At 34.2% G+C, this 18,279-nt stretch overlaps 1 protein-coding gene across 1 annotated transcript in view; it reads right to left on the bottom strand.

The window, feature by feature from the left end:
• Nucleotides 1-18,279, bottom strand: part of BANK1 (B cell scaffold protein with ankyrin repeats 1) — a 485,960-nt gene that overhangs the window by 201,656 nt on the left and 266,025 nt on the right. The window contains exon 7 of the mRNA XM_074228107.1: nucleotides 5,667-5,863. Within this exon, the coding sequence (XP_074084208.1) occupies nucleotides 5,667-5,863 (197 nt within the window). The remainder of the gene's footprint in view (nucleotides 1-5,666; nucleotides 5,864-18,279) is intronic.

Here is an 18,279-nt window from a genome sequence, read left to right as displayed (position 1 = left end):
GCATCAAATTTATAAGGTTTCAAGTAATTACCCAATTTATAAATGGTCAAAGGATATGAGCAGACAGTTTTCAAATGAAGAAATTATAGCTATAGGTAATCATTGAAAAAATGTTCCAAAGCATAACTAATTAGAGAAATACAAATGAAAACACCTATGAGGTTACATGTGACACCTATCAAGTTGGCTAAGTGACAAAAAGGGATAACAATCAATGTTGGAGAGGTTATGAGAGAATTGGGAAATTAATGCATTGTTGTTGGAGTTGGGAACTGATCCAACCGTTCTGGAGAGCAATGTGGAACTATGCCTAAAGAGCAATTAAACTGATCATACTCTTTGACAAAGCAATACCAATACTAAGATCTATATCCAGAAGAAATCATAAAAATGGGAAAAATCCAACATGTTCCAAAGTATTCATAGCAGCTCTTTTTGTGGTGGCAAATATTTGGAAATTGAGGGAATACTCATCAATTAGGGAATGATTGAATAAGTTATGGTATGTGAACATTATGGAATACTACTGTTCTATAAGAAACCATTAATGGTCAGACTCTGGAGAAGCATGGGATGAATTACAGGAACTGATGTCGAGTGAAGAGAGCAGAAACAAGAGAACGATGTATACATTAATAACAACATTGTGAGATGATCATCCCTGATGGATGTAAATGCTCTCAGCATTCACAGAGCTAGGTCAACCCTATTAGACTGGTTATGGACAATCCAGAATAAGAAAAACAAAATAAAACAATATAAAAAACCCTACAGAATCTGAATGAACACCCCAATCACTTTTTAAAAATTTCTCTAATGTATTTTTTCCTATCTCATGGATTTCTTTCTTTTTCCTTAATCCTAATGCCTCATATCAAAAATGACTAATCTGTAAATACATTAAACAAAAATGTGGATGTACCATATTCACCTGACTGTTCACCATTGAGAGGAGAGGGTGGGAAGGAAGGGAGGAAGGAAATTATGGAACATAAAAATGTGCATATGCATGTGGATGAAGGTTGAAAAACTTTCATAACATGTAACTAAAAAAATAAAATATCAATTTAAAAAATCCCTTTATTAGCTATATCCAAGAAAATGATTAATGAAATGCCAGTAACCTGAACAGAAGTCTTTTATTGGAATGTCTCTGTGTTTTCTCCTATGATCTATTTTGTCTGAACTTTTTATAAGCCACTTGGATGATATCAAGTTTGCAGAGGACAGATAGGAAGAGTAACTGATATGTTGGTCAATAAAATCAGTATCCAAAAAATATATAATCTCTAGAACACAACTCCTAAGAGTTTGGTAACCAGTTTCAGCGGCTTCCTAGGAAGGTTCCCCCTTTCTCATCTAAGTAGTTTTTCTCCACTAGAAATCTACTCTGCTGACTCATCAGTGCAAGGAGGTGATCTAGACTATATAAGACTATATCAATATAAGCTCTGGCAGGTTCAAAAGATAGAGATGTTTTGAATATAGGTCTGGTGATAGACCTTGTGTCTGTTGTTCAAGAAACACAATAACCAAGTCCAAAGAAGCTTACTTATCGTTGTAAGATTGGCCACCTGGGTGATAAAAATTGTCTTTAGTCCAGCAGTCCAAGGATAAAAACGGTATCTCCAAGTTTTAGGTAATGCCTTTCTTTTCCATTATGAGGTGGAAATATGGCAGAAAAGGAAAAATAGAAAGAAGATGCCATGAGCCATCTCTCTCTTATTCCATGTTCCTACAAACCTTAATTAAATGATTGCTACTTTTAATGTGATCTTTGTCAACCCATAAGCTGATACAAAAGAAGTGATTGCACAGACCAAAATTACATACCTAAAAAAGTGAATTTTAAACAAAAGAGGCAGATAAAACATTCTTTAAAAAACAACAAACTGGAAGTGAGGAAGATTACAAACTTACAGACACTCCAAAACAGGGATTAGCAAACTCTGGTATGGATTTTCTATTGTTTCTTTTTGGACAACCCGTGAGCCGAGAAAGGTTGTTATATTAAAAATAAAGTTTTATTGTGTTTAGAAAAATTTAAGCTACTTATAGCTTAAATTTGGATCTCAGTAGAAGTTTGACTCTTTCTATCTTAAAGAACAGAAATATAAGATAAACAAGTGCATTTACCAAGGAAAGAATATGTATTGAAATAATTTGCTTAAGGTTAAAAAAAACAACTAAATAGAAAAGCAGTTTACAGGTTTTCTTCAAAAAAGGTAAACAAAATAGTCCAGAGAGCTCGTTTCATTGCTGTTTAAGGTATCTCAGTTTAAACTGGTGAAGCAAATGGTTGTCATACAATGGCAGCCAAGAGGACCAGAAACCATCTTATCCTCTTAATCACCTTGGTAAAGAAAGAGCCAAACAATACAAAGGAAATGTGAGTTTAGAGCATAAACTGATTAGGAAAATTACCTCTCTCATACTTAAACATACAAATGAAGTGAAAAAATACATTAAGTAGTAATGGACTCTGTAGGAAACTTGGTGTGAAAGTCAGATAAATCAGGTTTATGACAAAAATGTCAAATGGACCAAATCTTTCAGATGTTTTTAGTAATCTTTTCTCACTGATGATGAATTATCAATTATTAACTGTAATAGCTCAGTCATTGATGAGAAGTGATGTTATTTAGAAAGATACACCAAGGAAAGGGAACTGTACTTAACTACATACATATATATATATATATATATATATATATATATATATATATATATATATGACATACTTGTCAAGAGGGGAAGACCTCAAATGAATGGATAAGGTCATTGACAGGTTTTCCTGACAACACCTCCCCCAAATGCAGCCAAGGTGATATTAGCAAGAATCAACTTATATATATATGCTTTTTCTTCTTTATAATCTTTTTGAGAATGGTCTATGCCTCCATAGACTTTGTCTTAATGAACACATTCAGAGGAAATATCAGGACCTTAAGATAGTTTTCTATAAAAGATAATAACTATTTCAGTCACACACCTGACCTAGTGAGAGAATGTAAAAACCCCACTTGTTTTCTGTTTGATTTTTTAAAAGAGTACTTGAGTCTGGAGAACAAAATGTAACTTTGAAAAAGCACTTCCCTCAGATAAAGCATCTTTCAATCATACATTAAATTATATCAGATTCTTCTCCAACTAAAATCAACTCAATTTTTCTAGATATTTTTTCAAATTGTTTATTTCCTAACTCTCTAATTCAACACAGTTCAATTGAACAAATGTCATATTTCTAAAGGCTCATGTAGGCTTGAGGTTTTTTTAGTGTAGAAATATGAATTATTGGTACATTTCAGTTTCTAAGTACTATCTGTTTTTAACTGGTTTGAATTAATTTGCAGTGAAAGGTTTCATAAATTTTACCTGTATTAGTTAATTTTCTGTGTAAACTCTGAATATTTATTTTTCATTTGAACAGTTTGATTATAAATGGTAGGAAAAAGTACATAATATACCAATATGGTACTAATAAGGAAATATTTCATTAACATTTAAAGATTATGCCATTCTTCTAAGAAGATATAAAAGACTTCAAATGAATTAATTTCCTTTTTTATAGTTTATAGTAGAATGACAATGTCCATTTCTTATATTTCTCCAATGAAGAAATTCAGATTTTTTTCCTTATTTTTAATAAAGAACTACTATTAAGTAAAGCAATCATTTTCTCAGATACACTAAGCAGCATATATATATATATATATATATATATATATATAAACACATATATTTGTTTTGTTGCAAAAGTCAAATATGTGCAGATACGCAAAACTACTTCAAGAAATCTTTGCTATAATCTGGTGACTAAAATGCAAAACATAACCACAACAAAAAGGACTACACCCATAATTATGGATAATCAAAATAATTGAGGATACATGGAATTGGCTGCGGTGGCCATCCCTTGCAACAGCTGCAGCCATTTGCTGCTATCAGATAGTTGCCCAAATTCTTCAGCTGCCTAATAGACATGGCAGAATATGTTAAAGAATTTTGTTTTGGCAGAGCATAACAACCTGTAGTCATAGGGACTCTAGAAAGGCACAACAATTTAACTTACACCAGGAAATATTTTATCGGTTAAGTCTAAAACCTCAGGATGCAAAAGTTCTAAAAGAGTGAAGGGAAAGGACTTAGAAAGCAAGAGACTAATGCTAAATAGTGGAGGATCAACTTATTAAATAGAGGGAAAGTTATCAACAGAATGTTGGTCAGTATTCTGACCATTGGCATTACATGAATTCATGAAACTATGAAGTCCCTTCCAGTCCTGGATAGTAGCCTTTTTTTTCAATTTTTGAAGTGAGGGTAATGGAGTGATAGATAGTGGAGTGGAGTGGAGTGGAGTGATAGATAAGGGGCAAAAAGATAATAAGAATCAGACAGGGTTTAGATGTTAATTTAACTGTTTGTATGTTAAATCTTTCACCATTAACCAATATGAAGAAACAGAACCCAAGAACCTTATCACATTGGTCTTCTTATTATACCAGAAACCAGTTGCAGAGGATGGGATGACTTAAAACTTCTCCTTGGAAAGGTGAAAAAGGAATTAATGTAACTGGTTTATTGTCATTGTTTATCGATCCATTGTTCAGTGAAAGCCACTGCCAGACTGTGAAGCATAAGGCTCTATTTCAGTTCTCAGATTTTATTTCATGAACTTTTTTAACCTCATGCAGTAGGATCTTTCAGTCTTCTTATGTTATAGATTCAGATTTAATCACTTTATATCTGGCACATAATTCTTTAGTTTTCAGGGTTGGGGGAAGGTTGAAGAACTTGGAGGAAAACAACTCCTCTGCATTATGTCAATTACCTCCCACGATTTTATTGGTAAAATGAAGACTAATTTGGAAATAAAGTTTAATATTCCACACAGTTATGTTTAAGAATTCTTTTACATTTCAGAAATTTGATGTAGTAGAGTTTAAGAGCTTTTTTTTCTTAAAGACACTGTAATGTTTTTTAAAAGGAACAGCTGCCCTTTGAGGGTTAGGCATTGAGTGAGACTAACTTCAGACAGCAAGTTAGTTGGGAGATCATTGAAAACAATCATACACAAAAAAACTAATCATCAATTAATTCTTTGTTAAGTGTCCCTTCCTTCCTTCCTTCCTTCCTTCCTTCCTTCCTTCCTTCCTTCCTTCCTTCCTTCCTCCCTCCCTCCCTCCTTCCTTCCTTCCTTCCTTCTTTCTTTCCTTCTTCCCTATTTTCTCTTTCTCTTTCTTCTCTTTCCTTAATCAGCTTATGTCTATCAGAGTCAAAAAAGTGTTACTATATTTAGCTTTCGTATATATTCTAATCATTTGTTTTAATCCAGTAACAATTTGTAGTAGGCAAATGGTAAGTGCTGAATTAATTTTCTTTTTTTACCTCTAACAAGCAGACTACAACACATAGAAAATTCAATATTTTTTAATAAGATGACATTGAAGGTTAACAATTTACTTTATTCCTAAACTTTTCTGGTAAAAGTATTTGGTTAAATGTGGAACAGAGTTAAAATGGGAAAGATTAGACTTACATGTTCAGTCATCCACTTTTACTGGAAAATGATCCAAAGTCCTATTAATGATAGATGAATAGCAACATTTCCACATAGAGATAATATATAAACACAAACACAATATTTGGACCCATTCGTAACTCACTGTAAATTCTTCAAAGATTCTCTTGAGCTCCCCATGACCTTGACTTTGAGCGATATGTGCAGGATCTGCTCCTTCTACATTTCTAATGTTCAATGCCCAAGTTGCACCTGAGCACTGAAGTAAATGGACAGCCAAATTCTTTAAGCCATACTTTGCTGCACAATGGAGAAGAGTTGGAAGTTTTTGAACTTGTTCATCTGTAAACATAGAAAAGTAAAAGTATTTAACACCATTAAAAATTCATTTATCACATATATATGAGAAGCAGGGTGGCTTAGTGGATAGAGGATTGGTCTGAGCAACAGGAGGCTTTGACTTGGAGTCTGATCTCTGGCATAAACTGCTAATAGGACCTTGGGAAAATCACTTAACTTCACAGCGGTCCCCAAACAACTTTCTAAGGATGCTTGGTAGGATTGGAAAACCACCTGGATTTTCCTATACAAATGAAATCATACACCTGGTCTAAACTTAAAAATATAAAAACATTCATACCAATGTGCATGGTTATATGGCTCAGTGTGTGTGCATGGATACATGTGTGTGAATGTAAACACACGTATCCACATGTATATGCTCTATAATTGTAGTCTTGAGCTTCACAGTTTGACAGTGGATGACTCTGACCCATCCACCAAGACAGCAAGTCAACTGCAACTTCTTTATTCATTTCTCCAAAGAGAATCTATGAATCTTCCCTCAATTTCTCAGTAACCAGTTTCACATAGAACTGAGAATGCCAACATGGACAAGGTTCTTGACTTCCATTTCTTCATATTAGTCACTGGTGAAAGACAAGTATTTACAGTCTGAATCCTCTTTGATTCTTAATATTTTTTTCCTGCTTATCTGTCACTCCACTAACATCACTTCAGAAGCTGAAAAAATACTCCTGCCTGACGGGTGAATCAGTTTCCTGTATCACCACTGTCAAAATATTTATGATTTGAATAGCTTTATATTTACACATATATGGACACACATGCATTTATAAACATATGTGTGTGCACACATGTTTGCATGTGTAAACATATAACAATATAGTGCATTGTGTGTATATTCCTATATTAATGTGTATATGTATTCATATATAACTATATACAGACACACCCCTTTATATATATATATATATTTATGTATATATATGTGGACCAGGTATGTGTGTGTGTGAAAATAGTGAAATAGTAAAAAGACTATTCTAACTATGTGACTCTGCGTAGTTTACTTAGACATTGTCTCAGTCTTCACATCCAAAAAGAACCATTGAGAGCATAAAATGAGATAAATATTTGTGAAGTATACAGTGTAGACAGTCTCAGACCTAGAGAAAGGAAGACGAGTTCAAATCTAGCCTCAGTCATTTGCTAGCTCTGCAGTTAGCTCAACAAGGAAATGACAAACCACTCCAGTATCTTTGCCAAGAAAATCCCAAATGGGGTCATGGAGTCAGACATGACTAATGACTGAACAACAAAAATGGCAAATTATGTAAATGCTAACTATTCTTATATATCATATAGTTAGATAAATCATACTATATATATATATTTAAAACATTATTATGCAATCCTAAATCAAATAAATAAAACTTCCACTCTATTCCTGAAGAATTCAAAAGGCATCTTTTAAGCACCTACTGTGTCCCAATAATTGAGAAGCAGTGTCCTGTAGTGACTAGAGTGCTGACCTCAGCATCAGAAAAATCCAGGTTAATCTCTACCTGAGAGAGCTTCGTGTGGTGGGCTCCATGACTGAGGAGGGAGAAACAGCATCAAGATTTGCAAAATATGATCCTAATAGAGGTAGCCTATGCTGACCCCTGCAGTGAGGTCAATGGAATGACTGTCTCACCCCATGGCTTTTCAGGATTGAAATCAAGATCAGCAATACAAACTATCTCATACACATACATGAAAGGCATGCTGAAAACTATGGAAAATGAGCAAATATAATAATATATAATGTCTACAAACATTACGCCGGTGACATACAAAGAAATAGCAAGAGCCACTCTCTTAGTGTGAGTGTTTAATCCAGTATGTGACGGATTGCACAGTCTGAGGTGAGGCACAACTCTCCACTACCTCACCTCATGTCTTTCCCTGTATTTGTGGCTAAAATACACTTATCCAGTTTTTGTCTATGAAAATGACTGGAATCATATTGATTACACATATAAAAACAAATCCATGAGCAAGCATTTATATTTATTTTATTTTATCATTTTTTTTTTTTTACTTTTCATTGTGTTGAGGGAGGTTTTGCATCCTCTGCCTCCCCGAGCACACATCCCAGAACTCTGGCACGGATTGACTGCATAACCCTGGACAAGCTACTTCCTCAGCAATTCTCTAAGCCTATATAACTGCAATGAAATCTTTTTCTTTACAAGTAGTTAGCTCCCCATACTAAAGAAATATCAGATCTAGTTTAAAAAATAAAGTTTTCCCAGGGGCAAAAATGACCCTGACCTCAAGTAGGTTACATTTTGCTGGAGGGTGCAACAGAAGGAACAGAACTATTGGAAATCCCAGAAAAGGACCTGGATCCTAGAGATTACAGTTAAAATGAGTTTTGAACAGATCCGGTGATTCTCATTCTATCTATTTGCTAGGTTTAGAAGCTATCTGCCTCGCTTAAAAAAATTCCGTTCCCTTCATTTTCATTTCCTATACTAAATAATTGATTGCTATTAGCAATTTGTCCATGGGAGAGTCAAATGGTAGGCATGTTTATGGTTATGATCATCACCAGGACTCTGGTGTTTTTAAAGAGTTTCAAAACCTGAGCTTCATTTCTCAAGAATGTTCAGAGAATTTAGCAAAATCCCCAAAATAAAAATCTCTAAGCTTATGGACAAGGTTTTAATTTTTTTCCTTCTGCTGGTAAATAGAATCATAAATTACTATTGAGGATATCTATTATTTCCCTATGCTACACACACACACACACACACACACACACACACACACACACACACACACAAATATTAGTATTTTGCTATGCTATATATATGTTATTTCCCTATATTATATGAAACTTAAAAAACAAAACAAAACAAATACTAGCCAACGAACGAAATAAGCAAACAGAAGACACAACAATGTAAAATTATAGATCAATCTCTCTGGTCTAAGGCTTCTGGATAAATGGTTTCTATGGGGCTCAGATAACTTTCTTGTCCCCATTCTCAAGTTGGAATTTCATAATTACTTGCTAATTATTTAAAACCTAAAGGTACAAATTGCTCAACTCTTTTTCCAATGACAAAAATCTAGTAAATGACAGTTACTATGACATATTTTCACACTAACCTGAAAAAAAGTATTATGGAAATCACACTCCAGCTTATTAAATAGATATTTTATCAGCATAAACAGAGGCAAGCAATGTAGCGATTTAAGGCAGGCCAGGACAAAGGCTGATCAGGCTGAAAGCTATTTCCACTCATCCCAGGAGAATTTTAATTCAAAAGAAAGATTTACAGGAAAAAACCCACAAAAAAATAACTAGTCTAGAAAACAGTTTAAAATTTTGGATCTTCCCAGGCTCATTTTGCTCTGTTAGCTTATGGTACTCATAAAAGGGCCAAACAGGAGGATGCCACAGAAGGGCTTGCAAGTAAAGAGAAGGAAACCTACTTTAAGATGCTTAATCATTAAAATGCTCAAAAGGCCAAATAGAAGTTTCAAATACTAAATGTTAAAATTAATGCTTGTTGACTTGAAATTATTGTATAGTCATATTCTATTGTTCCAAACTAGAAAACAAAACAACAAAAATGTTCCCTCACCTTTATAAAAGCATTATAAGGTATACAACCCATTTTCCTCAAAATTAGCCTGTGAAATAGGTGTTGTGTACTATTAGCTAAATTATACAGATTAAGAAACTGAAGGATTTTTAAAAATTATTTTATTTTTAATTTATGGAATAAAGGAAGCCTATAATAGTAAAATAACCACAACAAAGTATAAGGAAACAAAATGATTGCACATGAAACTGCGTATCATTATGCACAACTTGGTACTTCTTTAAATAGATAATAAAAACTATCATGAAAATTTTTTTATCCTTTTTTCTTCCTTTCCTGTCCCAATTCAGAGAAGGCTATCATTAGACACAAAGCTCTCTAGCTATCTACTTCTTTCTATCATCTGTCTATCTATCTATCTATCTATCTATCTATCATTTATATCTGTCTGCCTATCTATCATCTCTATCTGTCTGTCATCTATATCTATCATCTCTATCATCTCTATCATCAATATTCTGTCTTTCTATCTATTGCTATATATGATACACACATATAAGTATATATAAACATATCCATACATAAATACACATGAATATATATATAATTACATATTCATATCTTTATACATATACATATATAAGCATGCACAATGCAATAAAATACATAACTGTAATTACATATAAATGTATGCATATGTGTATAGTCACATATGTGTCTATGTAAAAATGATTATTCTATAAGTCTATTTATTAGTTCTTTCTCTGGATATCTTTGTGCCTTATGTGGATAATCTAATATTTATAAACAGCTTATTCAGTCAAAGTCACTCTTAAAATAATATTGCCGTTATTGTCTACAATATTCTCAAGGTTCTACTTTGCTCTTCACCATTTCTTGCTAATCATTCCATAATTTTCTAAGTTCATTGAGTTTATCATTTCCTATAGCACAGCAGTATTCTGTTACAATCACGTACTGCAACCTGTTTAGTCATTTCTCAACTGCAATTTCTAGTTCTATAGCCATCAGCTATAAACATTTTAGAACATATAGTTTCTCCCCCCACCCCATTAATCATCTTTGGAAATAGACCTAGTAGTGGCATTGCTGGGTCAAAGGGTTTAGTTTTTGATACATTGAGTGACCCATGAGTTAATATGATGAATATGGTAAGAAAGAATATGAACACAAGTCCAAAACCTATTCCAAGGTGCCATACTACCCCTCCCTCCATGACAATATTCTTTTGTCAGTATTTGTGTGGAGTAAGTAATCATGGTTTTAAAATCTGTTCTGCTTCTATATAACTTTGGGCAAGTCATTAGGCATCCTCTGTTTTCATTTCCTCATCTATAAAATGAGAGATTTGGAAGAGATGACTTTTAAGGTTTCCTCAGACTCATAATCTAGAATTCCATATTTTCATTAGTTTAGAGGAGTACTTTTTTTTGGAAATTCCCTCCACTAATAGAGATTGGAACAAGTCTAATCTTAGATTCAGGGATAGTTAGCATTTCTGTATCATGGACTCTTTTGGTAGTCTGGTGAAACCTATGGACTCCTCATGATAATTTTGTATGTATTAAGTATCTTTTTTATTCTTACAAATAATTCTTTGAAGATGCAGCTCATGAATCTACGTTTTCTTGATTCCAAGCCTAGGACTTTTGCCAATATGCACCACTGTTTCTTGAGCCATAGTCCCTACAGAGGGTCCTTGTTATCCAGTGCCTGGATCTCTACATGATATCTTTTGTCACATGAGAAAAATGATTATTTCTCTTCTACATTAGTAGCCAATTCTTGAAATTGAACTAGGGTTTATTCCCCCCCTTCTTTTTCTTCATTTAGAAATCAAATGTCATTTGGGAATCCAGTATTTGAAGGGCAGGGATGATGATAAAATGAAATCTTGAGTTTCATCTACCTGTCCATATTTCCTACCCTCACCCATTATTGGCAATCTTCCTAGATCATCTGAAAATGATCTAGCTTACAGATTATAACTTCTTAGTTTGGTCTTTTCTGACACCTTAACCTCAGGGCTGTTATATTACTTGTTTGAATCAGTAATAAGGTAATGGGGGAGAAGTTGTAAGATTACATGAAGGGGGTGAGGGGAAGGGAAGACACACACACTTATTAAGCACCTACCAGGCACTATAATGCCAGCACCTACTATGTGCAAAGTTCTTTACAAATATTGTCTTATTTTTATCCTCACACCTACCTTGGTCCAATTTTCATCTCCACTTCATAATTTAAGAAAGTGAGGGAGACAAAGGTAAGTTACTTTTGCCAGGGTCACACAATATCTGAGACCATATTTGAATGCAATTCTTCCTGACCTCATACTCAGTAATCTAAGCACCTAAACATCTAACTTCATGTAAGACCACCTCCCCAGGCAGGGAAGTGAAGGAATTTCCAATATCAGGATTTTCTTCATTGACATAGATGATGATTGATGAGTAACTTAAAACTTATAGTCTTAGATATTTAGTGTTCATGATCATAAAACTGGTATTTGCAAAAGTATAGTGTGATTCTGGAATTTTAGTGCTGACTATCTATTCATTGTAGCCCTCTATCCATTAAGGCTATAACTGCAAACATGCTTTGGTGGTATCTCTGTCAGTGTGATGCTAATTTTCTTTTTATATAACTTTTTTTTGTTTGTAGGTAGGGATAAACTTTCCAAATGATTCATGGGGAGGGATGATAGAGGACTGTAAAATTCAAACCAGATTTGATTATTTTATTTCCCAAAGTAAGCAAGAGTTACCCAAGACCAAAAGAAAAATGCCTTTCTAAGACCTAAATTTAGAAATCATTTCTTGTTCTTTTGCTCTTATAACCTATATCATAAAAAAAGATGATTCTGCTATATTTCAACCTGCCAATGGTCATGACAGAATAATTTCTCATGCTCTGAGATGTCACTCATGGCTTGTTTGCAAAATAAAACAAGATCCATATTTGCTCCTCAACACCAGGTAGAGAAATTTCAGGTCTCTTTGAAATAGGCAACTCCTTACTTTAGGGGTTAACCAATCTCCAGCTCATGAGAGAAACAAAAAGTGTGAGAACCAACTGTGTCTTGGATAGAGGAGGCATCAAAATCAGGAAGATCAGAAAAATATTGTTGAGAAGACTGTCAGAGTTGATAAGACCTGAAACTCAGTTCCCTCTGGTGTTTCCTTTTGCTGCTGACCTTTCCCAGAGGAAGTTGGCTGCCCTCCAGCATCAAAGTCCAAAACATAACCTCATTCTTCCTGAATTCTCCATTGTAGTCAACATATTGTCACTGGTGATCTTAACCAATGGAGTATTGAAATCAGGAGGTAAAAATATTGTCTGGAAACAATAGAACTGTTCTACCAATGTTGAAGAAGAAAATTACCAAACATCTATTGATGATAAAACTCTTCTGAAATATACTGGTTTTGTGACCCTAGGGAAATCGCGTAACTTTGAGTGCAACAGGCAAGATTAAATTAAAGATACTTCTATGCACCAGTGAAATTTCATGTCTAATACCCCAATACAAATTAGTAAAACTTTTTTTTTATGTTGTTCCAATACTCTTCCTTGTAAATTCTACCCATTGATTCTATTTCTGCTCTCTGAGACAAAACATTACTGTGTCATGGAAAGAGAACTGAATTTGATATTAGTATAGCTCAGTCATTCTTAAAACATATTGCTATTATTGTCTACAAAATTCCCTTGGTTCTGCTTACTTTGCTTTTCACCATTTTTTGCTAGTCTTTCCATATTTTCTACATTCATTCACTGCCTTCAAAATGAGTTGGGCTAGATAAACATGGAGAGAAAGTTCACCCCTTCTAATTCTCAAATCATATTATCGCTTTAATAATTCTTTGCAAATTTTAAGATAGTTTTCATATCTTCTATTTATTTCTTTCCCAGATTAGGGATTTCCAAGTTTTGCAAGTGCTATTGATTATATATTGCTAGAACCCTTTATCATTCTGCTCTCCTTCCTCTGAACAATCTAATTTGTGAATCTCCTGAAAATGCTTCATTTTTAAGCCTTAAAACAACTCTACTGAGATAAGGAACTGAAGGGAAGAGTATTCTTGTTTATCCTTTGTTTTCAAAGAGGACCATGACATCAGGAAGGTGATGCCATGACTTGTAAGTGAATTGGATTTAAGTGAGGGGGTGCTGTGCAAAGTCACCAGGCTCACTTTCTCCTCTGGAGCCATCTGAATCCAGTGGCAAGATATAGATCAGAATGACTGGAGATGGCCTTGGATGCAAAAGAAAAGGTTTATGGTACAGTGGAAAGAATATTTAAAGTGTTAGACCCGATGGCATCCAAGATCTTTCAAGCTCTATTTCTATGATCCTAAAAATTTTCAGCTGAGGAAATTGCATCTTAGAAAGATGAAATGAGATCCAGGGTCACATTATGCATAAATATTAGAGCCAAAATTTGAACTAGGCTCCCTGCCTTGAGTCTAATAAATCTAGCCGGCAGAAGAATAAATCAAAACCTTTTGCATTTTAATTACGTTTCTTTGTCTTTCTGATGTTAGTGGACTTTATTTTAGCCATTGGGATACAGAATGACAAATTTGCTTCACTATATAACATGATTCTCCATCTACTCTTTTAACCCTAGTGCCAATAAAAGTAGGTTTCAAAGGGGAAAAAATTGATGCTGAGAATGGGGGGGGAAAGCTAAGCATGGATTCTCTTGTACTTTAGGCCTATACAGTATGTTGGAAAATCTCTCTGCTTATCTGTGTAGAAAGTGTTCTGCCTCTGGAGGAGAGAATGTCAGCCACTACAATCACCAGAAAATTGTCCACACAGGAATGAAATGTGCCCCCAGTGTAATCTTATGTAAATCCATTTCATTCATATATTTGAAACCACCACAAAACACTAAAGTGCTAAAAGCCTCCAAGGTCATGAATTTAATTGGAGACTCTTTGACCATGGTTAAATCATTCCAGCTCAGACTCAGTGTCTCAAAGCACTTGTTGTTGTAAGGAGGGGGGTGTAATAATGCATACACAGCACCTTATAAAACTTTAAAAAGGTTATATAATTTCTGGACTACTTACATCTTCTAATTATGAGAGCTGACCATTGGGCAGCTGGGTAGCAAAGTGGAACCCAGACTGGAGTCAGGGAGACTTATCTTCCCGATTTCAAATCTGGCCTTGAACCTGTCATTAGATCATGTTTGCCTCAATTTCCTCATCTGTCAAATGAACTGGAGAAAGAAATGGCAAACCACTGCTGAGAAAACCCCAAATGGAGTTGGACACATCTGAGAAATTACTGAATAGCAACAGTCTTAGCTTGACTTAATTGGTCTAACAGTGGTCCATATAGTTTATATGTATATATCTTCACATACAAATGCACATAAAAATATATATTTTTACACACATGAACACACACACATATGTATATATGTATATATATATATATATATATATATATATGTATACAGATGTATAAATGTATACATACTGCACTTTGTGGCTAGGACAACTGACGGTCTCTATGATTCTGCCTGTTATAGCATTCTAAAATTGGAATGGGGAAAAAAGAGAAATAACCATGTTTCACTCAACCTAGCAGAATTTCAACATACTCTTTTTTTTCTTAGGTTTTTCTTTTGCAAGGCAATGAGGTTAAGTCAAGGCCACACAGCTAGATAATTACTAAATGTTTGAGGATGAATTTGAACTCAGGTTCTCCTGACTCCAGAGCTAGTGCCCTATCCACTGCACCACCTGGCCACCCCCTTCAACGTATTCTTAATAGAGTAGTATGGATATTGATGAAAAAGATTTGTGGCTTAATAATTGGCCAAAAACAAATACAACCTTACCAATTAGCTACTTAGAAAACTTATTTTGAGTTCCTCATAGTCCACTGTAAATGAGAGTCAGCTAGTTCTGGACTTGGAGATGGGGAGAAGTGATTTCAAATCCAGTCTCATACACTTAAAAGCTGTGTGACTCCAGACAAATCAGTGAAACTCCCTATTCCTCAGATTTTTCAACTTTAAAATGGGGATAATAATATTACCCACCTCCCAGAGTTATTGTAAGGTTCAAATAAGATAAAATTGTAGAAATTGCTTAAGATAGTTCTGTCATATAGTAGGTCCTATAATGATTTTTCTCTTAGTTCCCTTCTCAATGGTTTAGTTAAAAAGCAAGCTGATTGGTTGCACCATTCACTTCCTCATTGATCTCACAGCATGCTTTGGACAAAACATCAGTAAAAATGTGCTAAAATGATGCTGGATCTGGCAATGGGCCTCCCTGATTTAAAAACCTTCAGTGACTCTCCACTTACTGAATACTTCGGTAAGATATTTTACATGCTTATAGAAGGGGGAAAAACCTCATTAATCTGCCTTTTTAAGACCTTATTTAAGAAACCATAATCTCTGGAAGCAGTCCATACAAAGATGTAGCCAGCCGACTGTTTCTATAGGTATTATTACCACACTTGTTTAAAATCTAGTAAGTAAAGTATTTCTGATATCAAAGTCCTTGGTCATGTCTAGTTCCCTAGATCTAAGGATGAAGCAACTGAGACCCTAAAAGTCAAACTGTCTTGTTCAAGATCACTCAAGCAATAAACATTAGAGGTGGAACTCTGATTCCAAATCCAACTTTCTTTCCAAAACTGTCATAAGTATATATGGTCAAAAAGATGCAGGAGTTCTCACTTCAATAAAGACTTGCATGCTGTGAGACCTCTTGTCCATGTTCTCCCAAATTTACCACAGGAGATTGGGCTCCTATGATGGAAGTATTCATCACTTTCTCCCAGTATTGGGAGAATAAGCCATTCTGTGTTACCTGTCCCAGATATACCTTACTATTGAACACATTCAAAAGAACATGAATCCAAATAGGTATTAAAATCTTAGTAAGATATTTTCCATTAACTTGGCATTTCCTAGATTCATGAAGAAGTCAAAGTTTGAGGAATTACAAATCTGTTCTAGGAGGTTTTGCAGTATTCTAGTAATCAATGCATTAGTACAATAACATTTGCAAAGGGAAACATTAGGAAGACATTGCCATCCACAAGGAATTTCTTTGATCTTTTGACAATATAGAAGATCTCCTTCATGGTGGCAGATAGCTTTGGTGTGCATATATCTTCCCATTGTATGCCTTACTTTATATTTATTATCAGGTTACTAAACATGGATATTTTTGTTGTTATATTTTCTAATAAACCTTGAACCATCTTCATATATAGGTTGGAGACATCTAATTATAAAAGGAATTATAGGATGACATTTTATTATATCAAATCAAATGCATTTTCATGATCAACCAATAATAATTAGCAAAAGAATGTTGCATATGAACCCTTCTTTCAATTAATTGTGAAATGGTAAAGATGTGCTCCATTGTTGACTATCATTTGTGAAAACTGCTTTTTCTCCACTTAATACATTCATGGAGGATGTCATTAATTAGTGAACATCAAAGCAAGAGTATTAAAACATTTGCTGAATGGATGATTGATCAATAAATGAAATATTTCGATGATGTAAGAGAATCAGATCTAACTCAAGTTAAGAAGACAGATTACCCCATATCATTTAGGCAGAGTAACAAATTGAATACTTTTTAAAATATTCAGGTAGATTTGTAGCAAAACTATTTTGTGTCATAGTGTAATACTAATGTTTTTCCTTTCTAGCTTACTTACCAATGGAATAATTTGATATAGAATGTTTATCAGTTACAGTTGATTGGTATAAGAGTTGACTCAATATGTTTCTTAAAAGAAATGAATTGCCCTTAGCTTTTGACTATTCTGATGTAGAATTCTTTCCATCTGTATCAGGAAGAGACATAAATGTTATCTCACAGCAACAGAAGGTGAGAAAGACCTGCCAAACAGTGCTAGCCTGTAACCTGGGGCATACCTTTGCAATGTCAGATTGAGTTAAAAAGACAGAAGATGATCAGATTGTACTACTTGTGACTTTGGGAAATTTGTAAGGAAATCTGCTTTTACTTTTGTCATCTTGTTCCTTTAATTCTTTCCTTTCTTATTCCCCTGATAATCCAGACCCTAATGACACAGAGATGAATAGATGCTTTCACATAAACATTCCAGGCGTGTCCTTTCCTCAACTTAATTTTGTTGCTTTGGAGCAGGAAAATTAATAAAGATATTCTTCCTGGCATCATTTATCCAACAAATTGAGGGTCTAATCTAATGATGTAATCTCTTTTTGTTTAAAAAATTATGAATGTTTTCAAATTGATCTTAATTTGAACTATATCTGGCCTAGGATTACGGGCATAAACTGGGACTTTGCCCTTGGGTATAAAAAAAATTCAATCCTTCAAAAGTAAGAACCTTATTTTTAAGTCTATTTATTTGTTTTTATTCTCTTCATATAATTAAGGCAATTCCATTGATATAAAAACTCTCAGGGAGAAAACCATTTCTTCCTTGTCTACAACTAAAGAGACTGAGATAATTGTTTGGAGCTCTAACTAGCCCACTATGTCAGAAGTAGAATCTGAACCCAGATCTTGCCTCTGCTTGGTTTCCCTTTCACAAGTCTCTCCTCATTCCAATCTATCCTCCATTTGGTTGTCAAAGAGATCTTCCAGAAGATCTAACCATGTCACTCTCTTGTCTGATGCATGCCAGTGGCCACCCATCACCTAGAGGATCAAAAAGAAACTACTCTTTTGGTTTGTAATGCCGCAAAGTAGGTACTTTATACATTTTTAAACTTAATTTGACTTGAATTCCTGTTTCTGATGCCACCTCTTTACCCACAAACCAGGTTTACCAGGTTAAATGACCAAAAAC

Source organism: Macrotis lagotis, chromosome 3 (genome assembly GCF_037893015.1).
Source record: "Macrotis lagotis isolate mMagLag1 chromosome 3, bilby.v1.9.chrom.fasta, whole genome shotgun sequence".
NCBI classification, from domain to species: Eukaryota; Metazoa; Chordata; class Mammalia; order Peramelemorphia; family Peramelidae; genus Macrotis; species Macrotis lagotis.
The sequence above is the reverse complement of the archived record's forward strand: the minus strand, read 5'-3'. Positions and strand labels throughout refer to the sequence as shown.